Genomic DNA, 16,584 nt, shown 5'->3' on the forward strand with positions numbered 1-16,584 from the left:
TCGATACGCCGTAAATCTAGTGAGCTACCCGGCCCAGCTAGGCGATTAGTAAAGGGAATATGTACACGTATTGCTGATATCTATATTTTCATTCTAGTTTCAAAAGGAATTCAGCTATTATGACGATGTACAATCACTACACTGTAGTAGACCTGATGATACCTATAAGCCAGGCCCCAGTATCCAATCTCTACCCAGAGTTATCGTTCCTTACACTCACTTGCATAAGTGTAAGTGAAAGCAAGGAACGACAACTCTGGGTAAAGATAGTCCCAGTATCATGTAACAAACTCAGACTTCACTTAAGTCAAAATTCCAATTATACCTGTAAGATGTTCATTGCTTTTGAACTGAAACTCTTAATTTGTAGACACTAAAAATTTGATGAGATATAGAATAAAAATTTCATTTTGGAATCATTGTCTTCTCAAATCATTCAGATTTAGAAAAAAATATCTTCACAAATATCGTGTTTAGTGTAATTAATATATTTGAACCGATGATTTCAATACACGTAATAGATAAGATTTGTTTCCTTTTAAAATATCATAGAGTGGATAAAATGTAATATTTTGACACTTCGTCATAATTTAGCCATACGTGTACGTGTGTGGAACGTTTAAACCAAGAGGGATTGAAAGAACACGATTCTGGATTCTTCTTGTCGAAACAACACTTGGGGAAATTAAGATAAACAAGTTTCTTAATATTTGTTAATCCCTCCATTTTTAAGAATTGAAATGCAGAAATATGTGTGACAAATTAAAAAAAAAAACAAAAAAAAAAAACTCAACAAGTCGTTTTAGACGTTGATTTGAACTAATTTTCAGCATTTCCCTTTATATGCTTATAAATTCGAATATTTTCCGATAATTTTTTGATGACTTACAATCTAGAATCACTAATTCTTCCAAACATCGATCAACCAATTAAATTAGACAATGAACAATCGGTAGCAAACCCGCACTTTCAGGAAGAAGCCCCTTTTATTGTTCACCCACCAGATACAGGTATACAGACATACATGTACAGGTATACAGACACACATGTACAGGTATACAGACATACAGGTATACAGACATACAGGTATACAGACATACATGTACAGGTATACAGACACACATGTACAGGTATACAGACATGCATGTACAGGTATACAGACATACATGTACAGGTATACAGACACACATGTACAGGTATACAGACATACATGTACAGGTATACAGACATACATGTACAGGTATACAGACACACATGTAAAGGTATACAGACATACAGGTATACAGACATGCATGTACAGGTATACAGACATACAGGTATACAAACATACATGTACAGGTATACAGACACACATGTACAGGTATACAGACATACAGACATACAGGTACAGGTATACAGACACACATGTACAGGTATACAGACATACAGGTATACAAACATACATGTACAGGTATACAGACACACATGTACAGGTATACAGACATACAGACATACAGGTACAGGTATACAGACATACATGTACAGGTATACAGACATACATGTACAGGTATATATACAGACATACATGTACTTCCCATTTTGCGTCAATTCGTAACAATAGCTTTCACACTTGTCGCTCCATTGACCACAGATCGCCATTATACTTGCCGATTCAATGATATCACCGTTACAAATCTTCTAATTTTGTATTTATTTCTAATTAATTAACTTTGCCGACGCCCCTGTACATTTTTAGGTAGTACACCTAAATATTTTTCAAATCCAAATTTACTTTTCAAAATACCGTATATCTGACCCTTGGACGACTCGCTGATATCGCTCTGCCATAGTGGCATTTCTGCAAACATATACTGAAAATTTATTTGTTTATGAAAATTATTTTAAAAGTTAGCTGGATTTGAAATTTTGACTTAAATTAAGTCTATTCTCAGTTTATGGTCTTGGGGCCTGAGATTTCAGTGATTGCAAGAATATTATAGTATACTTAAATATATCACTGAGTGTAGGTGATTTTGTAAAAGTAGAGCAAAGCAATTTTTACCAAATATGGATGTGTAAAATACCCTTTGACTATAAGTATCGAAAAATTTCATTTCTGTTATGAAGAGCTAGGCTGCATGTACTTGTTCGTATGATTGTAGCGTCGTCATGGTTGTGCCCCTTTGAATAGAACATTTTGTGATTTGCTTGGCTGTGAGGCATGGGGATCCTCTGTGTACGGTATAAGTCACGCGGAAAGAATCGTTGAGGCTGAAGAATCTTGAGCCATCAGTGACACTGTGCGAATAATACGAGTGGTGGTATCTTCTTCACGGAATAGGGAGTACGGGGTGTTGAGATCCCCGTGATGTGCATCTTCACAAGTCAAGGGTTATTGATTCGTTACCTCGTTAGTGCGAGGTATGTGTAGAGTGCCCACGAGTATGGGGCGCCAAATTGACATAAACTCAAATAATTGAAGATATCTTCTTCAATTCAATTAAGGAAGTTAGCTCCTGAGCTTTTGAGTACAAAGTTCTGCGCAGGATGCTACAACTAAGTATTTACTGGTTCAATACTGATCCCATTGGTGCAAATATATTACACATCTATTGCTGAACCCTATCTAGTTGAATTTTTTTGTGTCAAATCAAAATTTTGAAATTTCCTAATTCTCCTTCAATGTAGAAATCAAAAATACATTTCCCAAAAAATTGACATTACTCCAAATGTCAGGTGCGAACCTCTTTAATGAGAGCAATAATAGATTTGATGCGCGCATTAATTAAATTATTGCTCTCTTCAATTCAATTGACGAGAGCATCAATTTTGTAGAAATATTGCTCGCAATAATTAATTTAGAGCTCAGTATGAATAATTTGATGATCTCTTTAAATCAATTGAAGATATTTTTAACTATTTACAATGCTTTTGCATAGGGAATTAATGCACGCATCAATTCTTTTAAAGAGAGCAACAATTCAATTAAAGAGATCATTAATTCAATTGTGGATATGTTGAATTGAAGATATTCTAATTTAATTATATAGTTGCTCTCTCTAAAAGAATTATTGTTCTCTTCAAATGAATTAAGGATATCATTAATTCAATTGAAGAGAGCAATAATTGAATTAATGCGTGCATTAAATCAATTATTGCTCTCATCAATTGAATTGTAGCTCTCATCAATTCAATTGTTGATATCATTAATTATTAATCTGTTAACACAAGATAAATCCAGGCACCATCATTTCTAAATAATAAAACTTGTATCCATTTCGTTTTCTTCCTGCATTTAATGTAAAATCTATTATTTTCGTGGCCAATTACGCAATTTTACTTGTCATTCACTAAATATTTGATGATATACAAAATAAGTATATTTTTTGTATTTTGATATATTTCTAACATTTAGAATTGATACCATAACTGTAACAATGTCAGGGGCGGATCCAGGAATTGCGGTTACGGGGGGCGCCACTTTATGAGGCAGGGGGTCTGGGGGTGAAGCCCTGGTGGGGCCCAGGGGACGAAGCCCCCGGAAGCTCCTGGATTTTATAGGGCTATCATTTTTTATGAGGTGAAATTAATAAAATGACGCAAATTTTAAGGGCTTTTGGAAAAAATTAAGTTCTCCCAATAAAGTAATTCAAGAAATCAATAGATTTTGTCATTTATTTCTCTGGGAGTGGAAGAAATTATTGCTTCTTACATTGTTTTGTACATTTTTCTAAACAAGATACCACGATTTACGTCGTTTGAAAATTGGGGGGGGTGGGGGGGGGGGGGGTGGGGGCAGCTGCGCTCCCCCTTAAATCCGCCACTGAATGTGTTTTAAACAACCCTTATAACAGCACTGTTTCATAAACATGATGAATACTAGTAGTTTATTTGTTGTAAATATTAACGACAGAGTTAAAAAAGTTCAAGTTTTTTGTACATGTACTATTTAATTCGATACAATTAATATTACATTATTCCTATAAGAAGTAGGTGTATTTTTATTACATGTGCTATTTGACAAGTACAATTAATATTAACATTATTCCTATAAGAAGTAGGTGTATTTTTATTACATGTGCTATTTGACAAGTACAATTAATATTAACATTATTCCTATAAGAAGTAGGTGTATTTTTATTACATGTGCTATTAGACTGGTATAATTAATATTAACATTATTCCTATAAAAAGTAGGTGTATTTTGATAGCATGTACTTATTTGACAAGTACAATTAATATTAACATTATTCCTATAAGAATTTGGTGTATTTTTATTACATGTGCTATTAGACTGGTATAATTAATATTAACATTATTCCTATAAAAAGTAGGTGTATTTTGATAGCATGTACTTATTTGACAAGTACAATTAATATTAACATTATTCCTATAAGAAGTTGGTGTATTTTTATTACATGTGCTATTAGACTGGTATAATTAATATTATTACATTATTCCTATAAAAAGTAGGGTATTTTGATAACATGTACTTGTTTGACTGGTATAATTAATATTAACATTATTCCTGTAAGAAGTTGGTGTATTTGATTACATGTACATATTTGATTTTGGTTCAGATTTTCTAAAATTCTTAATGCAAATTTTGTTGCTTCTAACATTATTTTATTTTCCTTAAACTCGTCTGGTAAATGAAAGTGAATTAAGATAATGAACAGTGATCAATCTCATAAAGTTCTCCGAAAAGGAATGCACTTGGTTAAGGCTATCCGAGAAAATATAAATGTACCCCTGTGCACTTCGCACCATATGACACCACAATAAAAAATATGTCACGACGTACAGGTTCTTATAGTTGTCTCGCGGGGAAAGTTTATCGTCCCGGCACTCGGCATAATAGTGGCTGGGCACTATCACTTATATAATAGACGACGTTATCCAATGAAATTCCTAGGATTTATTATGTGATGCGCTAAATAGTAAATTGTAGTTAATGAAATATAAAACTGTGTTTTTCTCATTTTTGTTGAATTTTATATGCTATGATAATCTGTATTTCAAAATATTATGATGATTGATAATCAAAGAGACACATGTTTCATCCATTGTGTTCTTAGATCATTAACAAAAGAAAGACATTTTTTCAAAATAAATTTTTTAATGATAAAATGTACACCAGTCAACATTGAACAATAAGTTGTGGTAACAGCAATAAAAAATTATCAGAGTTACGTAAGTTGTCTTTAAAATAAGTTTTCAATTTTCATATTTCAAATGTATTCATAACATATTAAAATTAGTTTTTAGTTAAATGAAATATAAAATATACTCTTTACAAAATGTAAAGGTCTGATATTTAGTGAAATAAGTTCACTAAACACAAAAAAAAAAAAATGGAGTGCTGATACATGTATATCTATGAATTGAGAAAATATACTCTTTATCTGTTTATGTCTACTAAAACCTAATACAGACAATGACGCATAACACATTACTAATACAAAACAAATCAACAGAGAAGAAACCGTAACAAATACACTCCAGAACTCAAAATGGTTTCACGTACATGGAGGACATATCCATCAACATTTTCATGTACAAATAAAATGGAAACATAATTAACAACAAACATAAATTATTCATAGTTAGCATATCAATACAATAATTTACCTGAAATTTCTTAAATACACATATAGAGACATTTGAAATAATATACTTCAAACGAAAACATCATCCCTTGCCATTATGTATTTGTTTACAAAACTAACTTGATGTGGAATTTTTAGCAAATATATGCATTTAAATTTCACACATGTTAAAATCATAAATGTTGCATACAGGCCATTCATTTTGCCTCTATACTCTTCATAACTCTTAACATATCATGAAACAATCACGACAATCCATGTCATGGAGACTAAGTGTTCTCCAGCTCAGACTCCAACCCCTGACTAGGACATAGGAAGTGGTTTGATGACCCCTGAACCTTGGTTTTTGGAGGGAACTTCTTGATACGTTGCCGAGAAGCCTTTCCAGTTGATTGTATCATCGGATTTGAATCTCACTAGCAGATTTTGACCAGTAGATATTATTTCATTTGGAACCTGGCAAAGAAAGGCATACAAAGCATTAAACGAAGTGCACCACCACGGCACATGATAAACCTGTCAGATGTTTAATAATCATAAACAGATGAGTGTGCACAAGACAAAATCATGTCAACCTTGGTACAACAATGGACTTGTCAATACGCGTATATTTCTTCATTGTTCAAATAACTACATTTCAAAACCTATTTCATTTTATTGCATGTATTTAGATTTTGTTCACATGATATGAATTCCTTAACAATTTTGGGTTGTACAAAGAAATGCCTCATTAAAGGAGTGACAAATCATTTCCACAGACTTCTCACTTTATACTCATTAATTAATGTTTAATTGACATACTACAACTTGGCTGATATCAAAATGACCTTTGCATGTCTAAGTAAACTCCTTAAAACACTGTGGCTTATATAATTATTCCCATGGGACAAATGGAATCTTTAACTGGACAGATACAATTTGGCTCTTATCAAAATGATATTTGTATGTCCAACTGAATTCCTTGAAACACCTGGATGATGGCTTCGATCATTATTCAAATGAGACAAGTGGAATTCCTCTTTCTGTTGTGTGATGTGCTTGTTAAGTCTGTGCAAATTTTGTAGTACAATATTACAAATATGTCATATATATCATCATTGTTCGAAACAAAATAATAATTCATTATAATTGTTATACTGTAGCTAAATTTTATGAAAAAATGTGCGTTTCTTCAAGAGACAAAAGGAATTCCTCTATCTGTTATGTGATGTGCTTGTTAAGTCTATGCAAATTATATATATAATTATTATTTGAAACAAAATAATCATTTATCTCAATTGTTATATTTAATTTTATGAAAAAAATGTGCATTTTTAATACTGCATTGATCTCTTTCATATGTAGGGATTACCTCCTTTAAAACATAGTATTGAAGTTAGGAGTCACACATGCAAAAGCTCGCAGACAGACGGACACAAATTTCATTCCATGATATGTCCCATCTTAGACATGCGTATAAATATGCTAAAATAAGGTTATCTTTCCACTCTGGTTTTTTTTTTTAATTCATAAACAATTTGCATTACAATAACAAAGTACCAGGTACAATCCAACTCCAAATCTAAACTCTGATAAGTAAATACTGATAATACAATATTCATGCAAATCTTGAACTTTTTATATCAAATGAGATCAATTATCTTGGCTTGCACACAAAATGCATTCAGACTTTACACAGAAAGTAAAGGCAAGATTGTTATGAAATAGTTTTATTTGTAATATAATGTTTTAAAAAATCATTGACAAATACATCCATATACCTTGCTTCCACAGAATCTTCCCAATCCTGGACTTGTATCTAGTTTTCCATCGAACACCTCAACATTGTCATAGCTAAAACAGAAAGATTATATTGTCATAGCTAAAATCAGGAAGATTAAATAGAGGATCAATATTCAACGTTTTGTTGTTGGATATAGAATTTATTTCACAAGTGAGACAAGATTTTTTTTTTTTTAATATGTTCACGAGTGAAAATATAAAAAATCCTGTCTCACAAGTGCAATAAAATTAATTCTATATCAAACAACAAAAACATTGAATTTTCTGTTTATTACATTTTCTTCGTTTTTTTCTTATAATTTCCTTAAGCACTTAAAGCTGTTCCTGTATTGACATTCGAAACAATATTGCCCAGAAAATATATTACATCAAGAAATTGCAAAATATACAAAAATCAATATATTTGAACAATGAGAAACTTTAATTCAATTTTATTTTGGGTATTCAAATAAAAGAAATGTTAAAAATTAATTATATATAATGTAAAATGAAGGTGATCTTATGAATCACGGATGAATATTGCGGCAAGCACATGTAGTTCCGGTTCTTATTTTAACATTGTGCAAATAACACTTGTTATTTTCACAATGTAAAAATAATAACTGTGAAAATATAAATTTTTATTCAATGAATAAATTTCAGTATTTTCCTGTTGAAAATGTAATAAATCATCACAGCTTAAAGCAGGATATAGTATTTATTTCACGAGTGAGACAAGATTTTTTTTTTTTTTTTTTTTTTTTATATGTTCACGAGTGAAAATATAAAAAATCCTAGCATTGTTACAGCTAAAACAGGAATATAGCATTGCTACAGCTAAAACAGGAAGATAGCATTGTTACAGCTAAAACAGGAAGGTTATATTGTCATAGCTTTAACATTTTACATTGGTTTAGTACATCAAATATGATTTAAAGGGACTGATTCACGATTTTTGAAAAAATATTTAGCATTTTTTATGTTAAACATTAATAATATAACTTATTCATTGTTAACAGCCAAAATTTTGACCCTCTGAATGCAAGAATAAAAGTAATATTTCAACCATAAATCTGTGTTGTGCAAACAAAGTCTTTATGTATAAAAACGAACCATTGAAATATTAATTTTGTAATATAAAGCATCTTAATTTTGCATAGTCACAAATTTTAACTTTTAGATGACACATTTTACCCAAAGAATGCTTGAAATGTGAAAGATATAATAAACTTAGATTGATATCCACTTCTTTTGAAAATTTTGTAAACAATAACATACAGTAATCTTTGTTTACGAAACAAATAATAAACTCTCAAAAATGAGCTTCTGTGATAATGTATAACTTTAATTTTTATGTGAAATCTTTTAAACACATTAGACAGCAGAATTATGATCATAATGTTACCTAAATCCCTGCATGTCATATGCATCAGTTGGTATCATATTTGTTTTTGAGAAAATTTTGTAGAATTGTAGAACATTGAGTAAACTAGATGTATCAGTGGGATTAGAACTCACTACAAGATTATCAGATGGCAATATTTTTCCTCTTGACTATTGATGCTTTATGTCATTCACACCATTAATAATTAAGTGATGCAACATCAGACATGGATTTACTGCTAAAAAACATTTCTAACTAGAACTGTCCCAATTAGACTAATACCCCTTCCCCACCCAAGGGTTCATCGATATAGGGACATAATTGAAATATTGTATACCTGAAGACCAGGGGCCCGTTTTACAAAACAACTTACGACAAAGTTGCAAGTCCTAAATTGTATTATACAGTTATTACTTTAAATGAATGAATTAAAACTTTTCTGAGGCTTGATTTTCCATATTTTCTTTAAAAAATATTTTGCATTTAGAGTGAATGATAAAGTTGAAAATTCCAGTATGTAAAGTTTGTCGTAAGTCGTAAGTTCTTTTGTAAAACACGCCCCAGAAAGACATCATTTATGTTTCATCTGAATAAAATTTACAGGATACACTTAATTCCTTTGACCTTAATTAAATCTGTTCATCTGTGTTATATATATATTAAAGATATACTCTGCACAAATTACATCTATGGTTAGACAGAAAAGGTGAGTCCAGCATATTCCCCCTAAACTTCATTTGTGTGGGGTAAAATTAGTGTATAATTGGGCATCCTTAATGAATATAGTATTGAATACCCTTCAGTAAAATTTTCTATCCTTGAACAATTACTGACCCACAATCACTTTCATCTTCAATTTCAAAAGTGTCAAACTTGAATTTGACATGATGCCCTGGGCTGGCCACAATGTGCCATTCGCACTCCATCTTGTTGTCATAGTTCTGGTCACCATGTTTGGCATGTGAAAACAAACGGTGGTTAGTCTCCTTGGCAACCAAGACACCTCCACAAACTGTATTAAAAACATCCACATTTCACTCTTTGTAATATATCTCTATTGACTGAATATCCAGTCTGATATGAATTTGCTGAATAAATTTCATAACTGTTTCTTGACTAACGATTTTACATAATTAGCTTTACGTGTACATGTATTGACCCTATCCCGACATCACCCAGTTCCTCTCCGTCTATACTTACTTGTCTTGTGGCTTGCATGAAATCCTTTCCTTTGTACAGAGGCATCAGAGTAGAAGACCATGTACATCTGGTTGCTGCTGGAAGTGATGGGGTGTGGCAGCTTGCTCCCACAGTACCTCCCTAGGCTGTGACTGTTAATGTTCTTTCCATCAAACACTTCTATGTGGTCGTAGGTGCACTCCTGATGTGGTTCCAGTTCGAAGTTGATAAAGGTGAGTCTGATACGATGTCCTGGGGTGGTGGTGAAGTGCCACACACAGTCTTTACGACTTGGGTAAAAGTCTGGCCAGTTGGGGCTGCTGATTTCACCCTCTGGATCCTTGATTTTGTGCTGACAACCTCCTGTTTGAAAATATTGCCCCAAGATTGAACCCCTCTCCAAACAATCATAAATTTTCTAGATTAAGGATGAATAATACATTAATAGATGAGGCTAAGGTACATCACAAATGCATAAATCAAAATAAGTGATATCTTTTTCATTTTAAATTTTGTTTCCGTATATACTCTGACACATACAAGTCATCTTTGGGGGGGGGGGGGGGGGGGGGGGGGCAAAATTTGTGACTCTGAAGTCTATGTCTGACTTATATGCACATACTACTGAAATTTTTTCTTGCTGCACAACTTGTGACATTTGACGGTGTTTTAATAATGACAGTCTAATCAGCAACAAATGAACAATATCGATTCCTTACCACTCAATCTGATTAAAATAAAATCCTTTGATCCGCTCATATAGATCGCTACACAAGTATCAGATCCTTTGATCCGCTCGCATTGATCACTACACACTTGATCTGATTCTAATCGGATTGTACCTGTTAGTTACAGGCATCATATTTAGTTTCCCACATTACCTGTATTGTTGTATGGTTCATTTCTTCATTTAGGGATTCAACTGTAATAAGGTTTCTCGTATTTTAGTTCTGAATCTAATGATATATGAATTAAAAGATTTGATACAGAATAATAATTCATTACTTTTACAAAAGATAAATTTTCAACAGAATCGGTGTCATTCGTTTTGGGATGTCCATAATTGCAGCTACAGACATCACATAATGACCTTGACCTATTCTACATGATCTTTGACTAAGGATCATGACCCCACTTTTTAATCATAAGATCTGACAAAAGACCTATACGCTCTCCTTAAGCTTGGTCATAAGATCTGACAAAAGACCTATACGCTCTCCTTAAGCTTGGTCACTGCAAGGTAGACGCAGAATATATATCATGTATTTATTAATGTTCTATTTCTGAAAGACCAAGTTTTGTTGATATAGCTAGGCCAGAAAGAGCTTCGGACATGTAAATGTGTTAGACGAAGCATACAGAGAGACGTGTGAGCAAGACCACATACTTCCTCAGTGCTGAGGGTAGAAATTTATATATAGTTTTATCAAGGACTTTTGAAATCTTTTATCCTTACCTTTTAACTTATAAACTAGATTGTGAATGGTTTGCATTGTTAAATATGTTTTATCTCTAACGGAAACATTTGTGTTTTCATATCAGCTCAAAAAGATGCGAAATATATCACATTGATTTTTTTTATACCACATTGAAACTGATTTACTGATCACACATTTTCAGATTCTTTACCTTCTTTGCAGTCGTGCTTGTTTTCGTGCAGGGTGAATCCATTATGACAGGCACACTCATAACTTCCCACTGTGTTTTTACAGACATGTTGACAGCCACCATTATTTACAGCACATTCATCCTTGTCTATAAGTAGACACAATGTATCGATTACACAAATTAAAATCCTCAAAAAGTTCAAGGCTTAAATACCTATTGTATCAAAATATCAACTACATGTACATAAAACAACAAGAGGCCCACAGGCCTTATTGGTCACCTGAGTACTAGTGAAAAAGTATCACTACTCCCAAGGGCTATGAAATCTAAAAAAATAAATAAATTTCCTGTTCTAAATATCTAAGCTAAATTCTAATGTCCAGCAACAGTATAAAACAAGATGTGTAAAATTACCATTTTTTGTGCATCCTTTTCTGCTATTCCTAAGTATGCATTTAGATTTTATAAATTATCAGCAAACTTACAGATAAATACTGTGTACAAGGTTTGGCCCCACTCTGGGGTCAGAACCTCTACCCTGGGGATCATCAAATTTACAATTTTGGTAAAGGACTACCTGCTCTTTCTAAATTTACAATTTTGGTGGAGGCTTTCCTGCTCTACATCACTAGGCATTTAGTTTTTCTTACACATGTGCGGTTGTAGAGAAGATTTTTGAAAATTGGTCAATTTTGTGCAGTTTTTGCCCCACCCCCAAGAGTGTAGGAATCCTGAAATTTACAATTTATGTCCCCCTTGTCCCACAGATGCTTCATACCAAATTTGAAAAGAATTGGAATGATAGCTATCAGGAAGAAATTAAAAATGTCTATTGTTCACACATTTAATAACTGATTGTTTTGGCCCCACCCTGATACCAAAACCCCTACCCCTGGGATCATCAAATTTACAATTTTGGTAAAGGACTACCTGTTTTTTTCTAAATATCCATTTAGTTTTAATTTAGTATCAATAACACTAAAGATGTCATTTAAGTGTTTTACACATAAACCCTATATACCAAGTTTGGACCCGCCCTGGGGTCAGAACCCCATTCCCGGGGATCATGAAAGTTAGAGTTCTGGTAGAGCTCTTCCTGCTCTACATCACTATGCATTTAGTTTTACTTACACATGAGCGGTTCTTGAGAAGAAGATTTTTGAAAATTGGTCAATTTTGGGCAGTTTTTGCCCTGCCCCTAGGGCCCCAAGGGTGCTGGAGTCCTGAAATTTACAATTTATGTCCCCCTTGTCCCAAAATTGCTTCTTGCCAAATATGAAAAGAATTGGACTTGTAGTTATCAAGAAGAAGTTAAAAATGTTCAATTGTTAACGCACGATGCACGACACAGGACGACAACCAATACGCCAGTTTCGAGACAAGAGCTCTCCTGTGTAGGAGGTACATTTCGTAGAATTTTGAGGACCTAAGTGGGACAGAGTGAACCTTCTGTCAGTGAGGAAGACGATAAAATGTATTAAAAGCGGCTTCTTTTTAAATATGTAAATATTGGAAACACAAAATACTATTGAAAGAAATGTTTTACTAAAGCAGAAACATAAAAACAATGTCATATTTGAAAGTAATACCAGGATATGCTACCTACGACCAATAAAATTACGTGATATAATAAGAATTCCATGTATCTAATTACTCCCTGAATATTTATCACTTACTTAGTTTGTGTATCAGTTGAATTTGGGTGATGAAACAGTGTATGAGAGATTTAATGAGTACATTCACTTATGCAGTGATGAATATTCGTCCCACTCCTGCATGTAAACAAATTGTTTCGCGCCTTACTATGTACGAGAGTTCTTCAAAGGGAAATAACTCGAGCATATCTTGAAACCGGCGTAAAAAGCAAAACTGAATTACATCTAAAAAGAATTTCCAATTTTTTTTGACAAGAAAACACTCCAATAGATTGGTTGAATTACATTATTTATAACTAAATCATGCCTTTTTCAAGAAATGAAGAGTAGATTTGAAATACAATCTTTGAATAGTTATTTTACCAGTGAAGAAGAGTGCATGAAATCCTGTTTTCTGGACTGAGTTGTCAGAGTTAAATTCGATTCTCAGGGTGTTACTTTCTGATGTGATGGATGAGGGAAGCGTTGGACCGCAGTAAATTCCATGGATCACCGAATCTCGTCCAACCCCACTACTCACACGAATTGAGTCATACTCGCAGTCTTGCTAAAATATAAATGAAATTCATCACAAATTTTGATAGTAAATTGTAATTGGAAGGTTGGTGTAAATGCAAAACAGAGTCTAGAAACTGAAGGCAATTAAGCTTTCAGATTACACAACAGAATGCAAATCCTACTGGAAGTCTTCTTCTACTTTTCCTGATATATAATGATATCAGTTTGACAAAGACCCATTCCAGGATTACTGTGATGACTCTTAGCCAAGTGACTCCCTAAATTTTATGGCTGAATGATAAAAATTCATCACAATAGCTGACATGTCCTTATAATTTTGTCAACAATGTATTTGCAGGTGCAAGCATATACCGGTAAGTTTGTACATTCCAATACTGTGGTCTGAGCAGCTGACTGAATTTAATCTGTCGATATTGTGACACACTTTGTTAGTCACAAAATTCAAGGAATCACTGGTTTAGAACAATCACAGTGATCCTAATATGATTCTATTTGACTTAATTCATTCAAACAATGCAAAATGTAATTAAAAACACAAATTGAGGTAAAGTCATTTTTATTTTTTGCCATTACATACATTGTTACCCTCCATATCAAAGTGGGAGAAGTTAAGAGTGATGCGGTATTGGTCAGGTGCCACAATCTGCCACACACAGTTCTTGTTAGGGGGATACAGGTCAGGGAAGGAGGGGCTTTGTATGCTGCCGTTGGCCTGATCAATGTAGCCTCCACAAGCATCTACAATACACATGTTAATACTTTATTTCTTCTTTATGCCCTGCTTTCTATTTTACATAGTATAATAAGGATCAATTTCTTTTTGCTACTGTATGCAAAAAATTCTCATCCCATGTAATTTTTACTCAGATGCATTGAAAAATAAAATATCCCATTCTAAATTCATCAAAAATCAATTGGATAGAAATAAGTACTGATAAATTTAAATTCTAGATTAAGTTTTAGATTCATCCATTTTAGGAGATGGCAAAGATAACATGGGGGTGGGTGGGAGAGTTGCTCCCTGTATACAGTATTTATATACAACAAGAGGCCCACAGGCCTTATCGGGTACCTGGGTAAATATGCTAAGTTTGGCCCCACTCTGGGGTCAGAAACCCTACCCTAGGGGGTCATGAAATTTACAATTTGGTAGAGGACTTCCTGCTCTACATCACTTGCATTTAGTTTTTCTTACATGTGTGCGGTTTTTGAGAAGATTTTTGAAAATTTGTCAATTTTGGGCAGTTTTTGCCCTGCTCTTATGGCCTCAGGGATGTAGGAATCCTGAAATTTACAATTCATGTCCTCCTTGTTCCAAAGATGCTTCATACCAAATTTGAAAATAATTGGAATGATAGTTATCAAGAAGAAATTAAAAATTTCTATTGTACACACATTTAATAACTGACCATTTAGGCCCCATCCTGTTACCAAAACCCCTACCCCTGGGATCATCAAATTTACAATTTTGGTAAAGGACTACCTGTTCTTTCTAGATATCCATTCAGTTTCAATCTAGTATCAATAGCACTCAAAAAGATGTTATTTAAGTGTTGTACATATGAACACTATATACTACACTATATACAAGTTTGGCCCCAACCTGGGGTCAGAACCCTTACCCCGGGGATCATGAAATTTACAATTTTGGTAGAGGCCTTCCTGCTCTACATCACTATGCATTTAGTTTTGCGTATATGTGTGTGGTTCTTAAGAAGATTTTTGAAAATTGATCAATTTTGGGCAGTTTTTGCCCTTCCCCTAGGGGTGCAGAAATCCTGAAATTTATAATTTATGTCCCCCTTGTCCCAAAGATGCTTCATACCAAATTTGAAAAGAATTGAAATGAATAATTATCAAGAAGAAGTTAAAAATTTCTATTGTTTACATACTTACCATTTTGGCCCCACCCTGATACCAAAACCCCTACCCCTGGGATCATCAAATTTACAATTTTGGTAGAGGACTACCTGATCTTTCTAAATATCCATTTAGTTTTAATAAGAAGTTGTTATCTAAGTGTTTTACACATCAGCACTATATAGCAAGTTTGGCCCAGCCCTGGGGTCAGAACCCCTACCCCAGGGATCGTGAAATTTACAATTTTGTTAGAGGCCTACCTGATCTACATCACTATGCATTTAGTTTTTCTTACATGTGTGTGGTTCTTGAGAAGAAGATTTTTGAAAATTTGTAAATTTTAGGCAGTTTTTGCTCCGCCCCTAGGGCCCCAGAGGTGCAGGAGTCCTGAAATTTACAATTTATGTCCCCCTCATCCCAAAGATGCTTCATACCAAATCCAAAAAGAATTGGAATAGTAGTTATCAAGAGGAAGTTAAAAATGTTCAATTGTTAACGCATGATGATGGACGACAACCAATTCTACAACTCATGGCCATTTCGCTTTCTTTGCTTATCAATGTTATAAAAATCAAACTCCTTAATAAAACACCCTACATAAGTTTGTGATGGGAGTATTATGTACCATTTCATTTCTGGTACTCTTTTTACTCCCTTTTGTTAGGTCACCTGAGTTTACTCAGGTTGGTTCACCCAAGGATTCTTTTGGCCAAGTTTGGTTGAAATTGGCCCAGTGATTCTTGAGAAGAAGTCGAAAATGTAAAAAGTTTACAGACAGACAGACAACGGACAACAGGCGATCAGAAAAGCTCACTTGAGCTTTCAGCTCAGGTGAGCTAAAAAGCTACATAGCAACTTCCAGCTTGTTATGTGACAGAGAATTGAAAATAGGCAGTGATTTTTTTCTACCCACTGGTACTGGTACCGGTACCCATTCAATTGGGAAAAATAGCGCCAAAATCGAACAAATTGGGAATTTTCTACCAATGTAATGGCAAATGATTTCAACTTAAAGAAAAGAAAAAAAGAG

At 33.5% G+C, this 16,584-nt stretch overlaps 1 protein-coding gene across 1 annotated transcript in view; it reads right to left on the reverse strand.

Moving 5' to 3' along the window:
- Positions 1-5,078: 5,078 nt before the first annotated feature.
- Positions 5,079-16,584, reverse strand: part of LOC125671423 (tolloid-like protein 1) — a 56,343-nt gene continuing 44,837 nt past the window's right edge. Inside the window, exons 12-18 of the mRNA XM_048907162.2 lie at positions 14,272-14,432; positions 13,539-13,722; positions 11,542-11,667; positions 9,934-10,275; positions 9,568-9,745; positions 7,349-7,421; positions 5,079-6,044 (exon numbers count right to left, since the gene is read on the reverse strand). Of these exons, the coding sequence (XP_048763119.2) occupies positions 5,892-6,044; positions 7,349-7,421; positions 9,568-9,745; positions 9,934-10,275; positions 11,542-11,667; positions 13,539-13,722; positions 14,272-14,432 (1,217 nt within the window). The 3' untranslated portion in view covers positions 5,079-5,891. The remainder of the gene's footprint in view (positions 6,045-7,348; positions 7,422-9,567; positions 9,746-9,933; positions 10,276-11,541; positions 11,668-13,538; positions 13,723-14,271; positions 14,433-16,584) is intronic.

This window comes from Ostrea edulis, chromosome 4 (genome assembly GCF_947568905.1).
Source record: "Ostrea edulis chromosome 4, xbOstEdul1.1, whole genome shotgun sequence".
Classification (NCBI taxonomy): domain Eukaryota; kingdom Metazoa; phylum Mollusca; class Bivalvia; order Ostreida; family Ostreidae; genus Ostrea; species Ostrea edulis.